We start from the raw sequence: 6,000 nt of genomic DNA, 5'->3' as shown, positions 1-6,000 counted from the left end.
CCTCAGATAGGAAAGCTTACCCTTCATTGTGCTTTTCCCCACCCACATTCCCCATAACTGTCTGCTGCTGGTGGGGAGGGAAGGAAACCCGTAGTATGGGATAAGTGGTTTTACACATGAGGGTGAAAATAATTGGGGTGCCCTTTTCTGGAGCATCCCCTTGTTGCCTGTAATGTGGAGCACCACCTTGAGAAATTATACCTAATTTTCGTCAAATCATTGTGATGTAGTGGTTAGTGTTAGACAAGGATTGAAGGGTAACACCGGTTCAAATCTCCACACAGCCATGTAGCTGTGACCTTGGGCCAGTCACTAACTCGAAGCCTAGCAGGGTTCTTATGAAGACAAAGTCTTTGTGTATTCAGGCATGGCCAAACTTGGCCCTCCAGATGTTTTGGGACTACAACTCCCATCTCCCTCAGCTAACAGGACCAGTGGTCAGGGATGATGGGAATTGTAGTCCCAAAACATCTGGAGGGCAAAGTTTGGCCATGCCTGTATGTAGAAGAACCATGTATTTAGAAACTGGTTTCATTCCTCAAGATGTTTGGATCAGAGGTGGGATATCAATGTAATAAATCCAACATTTTTTGGTAGGATCTTACACCTTTGTGTGGCTGTAAGCAGCAGCTGCAAGAGAACATCTTCCCCGCCCCGGTAGAACATAATAAAAGAAGAATCATAATTAACCCACAATATGAAACATCTCTCTTTGTGTGTGGGATGTATTCTCTCTTTGATGTTGCTGCATAGCACTTCTGTTTTCTGATCAAAAGAATGTTTATTCCTCCAGCTGAAGTAGCAGAACAGCCTTAAGTAAAATGGGATTCAGTAAGTAAATACAAATTTCACCTGTGCAATAGGGCAGGGGGAGTGGGGATAAAGCAGCCAAGAGTTTAACCTAACACTGTTTTTTTTATTTCCCTGGAAGAGTGAAGCCTGTGCTTAAACCTAGTGAAATCAGTAGGACCCAGAAGTGCTTAGATTTGTGCCTAATACATTAACAGTTTGTTTTAAAACTTTGAAAAACTCTTTGAAAATTGATTTTTAGCATTTTTCTCTGCAAACGGCTGTTGCTCTATTTTAAATCATTATTGCGTGTTTCCTGGCACACATCACAGGGGGGAACTGTGATGAAATTCAGTACTTCCTTTTTTGAAATATTCTGAGCTTCCCAGTACATTAAGCTCCTTGAAGGAAACGTTCACAACTAAGAAGTGTAGTTGACACCTTGCTTGATGTATATGTACATGGGGATCTGTAAGTAAATCTACTTGCCAATTACTGCTTCAGATATTTGTCTGATCTTCCTAGTCTTGTTGGAGTAGGTGTTTAGTATGTCTTCTTTGCTTAGTTACTTCTAAACTGAAGTTTTGAAGCCTAACTACTGAGGGGTCTACTAATGTGCTTTATACTCCCTAATGAAAAGTGTCTGGGGTCTAAATGCATTAGTGCTTGGAGTTTTCTATTACAATAATTTTGATACTTCGCCTTGGTGAATTTCTTTTGTCTTTGTATATGTGAATTTATTATAACAGCTCATCCAAACTATTCAGTCTGTTTTTTCATGTGACCCTTCCCTTCAGAAGTCCTTTGGAGACCCCAATATAGCACAGATTTCCCAGCAGTTTTAAGTAGCCAGTTGTCTCCAATGTTCCCTCCCAAGTCCGCAGATTAGTTTGGGAGAAGAAAATGCTTGCTGAGAGACATGCTTCTTTCAAAAGACTGGTCATGTGCAGTCTGGAGATGATTAAAAAAACAAAAGCAAAACCAATGCTTTATGTTTTGCTATTGCTCACAAAACATTCTCTTATACTATGAATAAGGAAGCTCAGTCATGCAGATCAACCAACTGTGGCGTATATAGTGGCTCATGCAGTTGCAGCTAGAATCCAATCCTTTTCATTTCTCAATTGCAAAGAGATTGCTGGTGGTGGTACTCATGTTGGATCAGGATGTATTTGAGATGGCTGGCTTTGGTGAGGCAAAAATGCCCACAAGAGGCTATACAGGGATAACCAAAGATATTGTCCTATCAGTCAAGTGTCAAAAGGTTTCTTGTTCCCAAGATGAGCTTTTCTCCATGTGCAAAGCACTCCCCTGACAATGTCATTGATAACCTTGACCTATTTCAAATGACTGAGTAGTTCAGTTTCAAGCTATGTTATTCTCTCATTTCGCTTCCTAGTCTACAAATATCTAGTTTGTTACCTTGTTCCTCCTTCATTATTATTAGCTGGGGAAGTCTTATTTGTTGATGGAATGCTTCTCTTTTATCTGCTTTCCTTTCCTCTTTATCTCCTTTCCTTCCCCCCTTTCTCCTATCCTGTGCATGATAGCACAGGCCATAGATGAGCTAGATATGGGAAATTAATGACCAGATCCCAAGTTCTGGCATAGTAGTAAGAAATTTCTGCAGAAAGCTAATTGGTCAAAATCTAACAAATGCTGTCAGTTTTGAAAAGAAACATCTTGTTGAGGTCTGTTATGTGTCTTGGTACACTTTTAGTTTTGTTAAGCTGTGGGCTTTTGTTTTTTTTAATATAGGAACTTTTTTTGTTCCTCTTTTCATTAGAGAATTGATGACAGTTGGGGGAGGAGGAAGAGACTTCAACATATACCAAAGTTTCTGGCTTGAAACTCAGAAGCAAAAGTCATTTTAATTGTTGACTAACATTACTGTTAATTAAAGGAAAACCTGTTAACCATGCAGACTGACTCATTATTTATGTACCAGATATTGAGGATAGTGCTGTTTTCCTTCGCTCTTCTGCTTGATTCTTCTGGACTGACGCTAAGGCACACAGCTGTGGTCACAGATGGATTAGATGCTGTGGTTTCATGATCAAATGCCAAGACCTGGCATGTTAGCGAGCTGAGCTGCTGCCTTGACCTAGGACCTGCCTCAGGCCACTAGATTTCAGCTTAAACTGCTTATAAAATGGAGCCTCATGCCAGCTTCTCAGAAAATTAATATGCGAGGCCTAATTTCTCAGTAGTATTTGGAGAAAGATATGCAGTAACCTAGGAGAGGAATTCTGGCAAGATTTAATTCCATTAAATTCCAGCTACAGAAGAGAGAGTAGGAGTGATGCAGCATGAATTGCTGACAAAATATCGTGTACTCCGAAATGTCACTTATTATGGATAATTGTTAGGCATGCTGCAAGCACTGCAATTGGATATCAGACACTCAGATATGTTCAGCAGCTTCCTTCTCTCATATTGTAATAACTTTGCAACAGAGCTTATCATGTTCCGTGCGCACTCAGCACAATAGGTTCATAATTGCTGACCTCTGGACACTACCATTCCATAAATATTTAATAGCAATGTACTTGGTATAGGCCTTAGAATTTAGAGCTCCCTTATAGAAAGGGGGTGAAGTATCTCCAGTATCTTAATAGCCTGATAGTGTGGAATGTCATAGGATGGAGGTGCAAGATGTTATGAAACCTCCAAAAGGCAATCAGAACAGCTAGTGAGAGTCTTAAGGATGGAGAGATGGAGAGGAGCACATGAACTGGAGAACAATTGTTCCATATAGTTAAGAGGTTAAGAAATGCTATAAATTCACCAAACTGCGATGTCGGGAAACTTGGTAGCAGCATCCGAACATAGTAAAGTCATCCCCCAAAAAGAAAGAACAGGCCATCAAAATCTCAGTAGAAGAAGCCCCAGATTTGAAACTCAGTAACACCCATCGTATTATATCTTTAGGCACCAGACGAAAAGATTTCTCTTCTCCCATGCCTTTGGCTAATTAAACAATCTATAGTCTTTTAAACTGTGAGTGGGGTGGGCGGATTATTTTATTTGTTACTATGCTATATATCTTTGTGTTTTTGTATTGTAAACTACCTCGTGATTCTTGGATGAAGGGCGCGATAGAAATGCAGCTTATTATTGTTATTACTGAGCAGTATGAGCCCTCCTGGTAACCTACTTGCTTGCTAAGATTCTGCCTTTGTTGATCCTTACCAAAAGCATGACAAATGTTTCTTAGGGGCTCTGCTTTGTATCTTTTAATATTTGTTCGCTCTATATAGACCTACAGGACAAGGACAATCAGGAGTTACTCCTAGATCAGAGGTGGATCACCAGCCCAGTGAAAAGGAGGGAGGGGGTGGAGAGATGCATGGGTAGGGGAGGAAGAGATGTATGGTGTGTGGAGGGGAAACAGGTGGGGAACTCTGTATGTGTGGTCTGTTTTGTATGTGCAATCTGTGAGAAGGTGGGAGAGTGTGACAGAGAGAGAGCAGGTGAGAAAGCAATGTGAGTGTGTAAAAGTTTGAGTGTGGTGCATACCCAACTGCCCCAGAAAAACTGGGACATCCCATTCTTTCCTGCGAGACAATGGCAGCCATTTTGGGCACCTTGCTCTTACGTGATTTAGGGCCGAGATCTAACCCCTCAAAAAGTGTTTTCTTCAGGTCTGTGATCTCATGCAGCATGTCAAAACATGCTTTTTCGGGGCCATGATCTCGTGCAGGTCATGCAACTCACACTCGGGTGGAGACCTGGAAGATAGCGCCTCATATTTCGGCCATGTTGTGTTGGAGGGTATGGTGGGGTGGCCATCTGTGTGTGTGTGTGTGTGTGTGTGTGTGTGTAAGTGTAATCAGTATTGCATGATTGTGCCCCATATGGCAGCTGTTTTATGGCTGGCACCCACAGCACTTGTCTCTCCTGGTTCAAAAAGGTTGGTGACCCCCTGGTGTAGCTTGTAAGAGTCTTTGAAGGTTTGTCCTTGATCTGGGAGATCCAATATTGTCTTTGATTTAAGACTCTCTCTTATCTGCCCTCTTCCTTCATACTGGCCCCTAGTACGCTGCTTCTGCTCTTACTGCTTTCTGTCATCAGCCCATGCATGTTGAGACAGACCTCAGAGGTTTCCTATTAGCTAGAGCCTCAAGGAGCAAAACTGTATTCTCTAAAATCTCCATGTTGTTAATTCTTGAAGAATATTAGGTCCCTTCCTTGCTGGTGTGTGACTCTTCATCCACACCACCTATGCTATGAAGAATGAACATTTCCTTCTCAGCAGGTGGTTAACGTGCATGGAAATTAATTCCGCAGATATTAAAAACTTGTTTTTAAAAGGATACCTCTAATTAAAGTTGAAGATAACTGTGGGTAGCTGTAGCTGTCAAAAGGGTAGCTGTAGCTGTCAAAAGTAGCTTGGCTTCAGTACACATGTGTCAGATTGAGATGTATTTCATGCAGAAGTCTATAAATATTCCCTTTGCTATCCATTCTTAGTAGGGGTCTATCAATGCTATTTGTTTGAGGATTTGTATAACTTGCATCTAGAGCAGTAATAAACATAGTGCTTGTTCAAGATAAATATACGTGAGTCCTATTAATTTCCTGGAACAGAGATCTCTTGCTTCCTATGGCAAATATATTCTTCAGCAGGAAAGGAGCAGTGCTTGAAAGTGGTGTTTTCTGATCAGTCTGACAAGCTTGTCTTAATGGGGCTTATTAATAACAGAAGGCTCTTAGTGGCCAATTAATTCAGTGTTGCTGAAGTACTCTGTGCAGTTCACTAGTTGGTATTAAGTAGCTTAGGTCTAGAAAGGGTTTGTAGCTTTTCATTTCATCTGGGGAGAATTAAGGGAGTAAGAGCCTTTTCAGTATTTTAAGATCGACACTAAAAACCAGTAGAATTTGTTCCATTTTTTGTTTGTTAAAAACAACTTACAACAACAGAAGCAAGGTGGGTCCTAAAAATGTGCATTTCAGTTGTTAAAAGCCAGCGTCAAGAGGTGTATCTTCAGCTTTCGTCAAAAGCTGTATAATGAAGGCGCCTGGTGCATCTGTGCATCTCTGTGGAGAAGAAGTTCCACAGCTTAGGGGCTGCCCTCTCCCAGGCTGAGTCTCTAATATTTCTTTCCTGGGAAGAGTGGTTGAGAGGGCAGTGGCCAGCCAGCTGCAGGTTTGCCTGGAGAAAGCATTTTAGAGCCATTCCAGTCTGGTTTCAGATCTGGTTTTGACATT

General features: G+C 41.3%; 1 protein-coding gene across 1 annotated transcript in view; it reads left to right on the top strand.

Annotated features, from left to right (window-relative positions):
- The first annotated feature begins 1,183 nt into the window (after positions 1-1,183).
- FGD4 (FYVE, RhoGEF and PH domain containing 4) overlaps positions 1,184-6,000 on the top strand; it is a 73,598-nt gene continuing 68,781 nt past the window's right edge. The window contains exon 1 of the mRNA XM_081926916.1: positions 1,184-1,260. Coding sequence (XP_081783042.1) covers positions 1,239-1,260 — 22 coding nt within the window. The 5' untranslated portion in view covers positions 1,184-1,238. The remainder of the gene's footprint in view (positions 1,261-6,000) is intronic.

The sequence above is a fragment of the Podarcis melisellensis genome, assembly GCF_964234715.1.
Source record: "Podarcis melisellensis genome assembly, chromosome: 10".
NCBI classification, from domain to species: Eukaryota; Metazoa; Chordata; class Lepidosauria; order Squamata; family Lacertidae; genus Podarcis; species Podarcis melisellensis.
The sequence above is the reverse complement of the archived record's forward strand: the minus strand, read 5'-3'. Positions and strand labels throughout refer to the sequence as shown.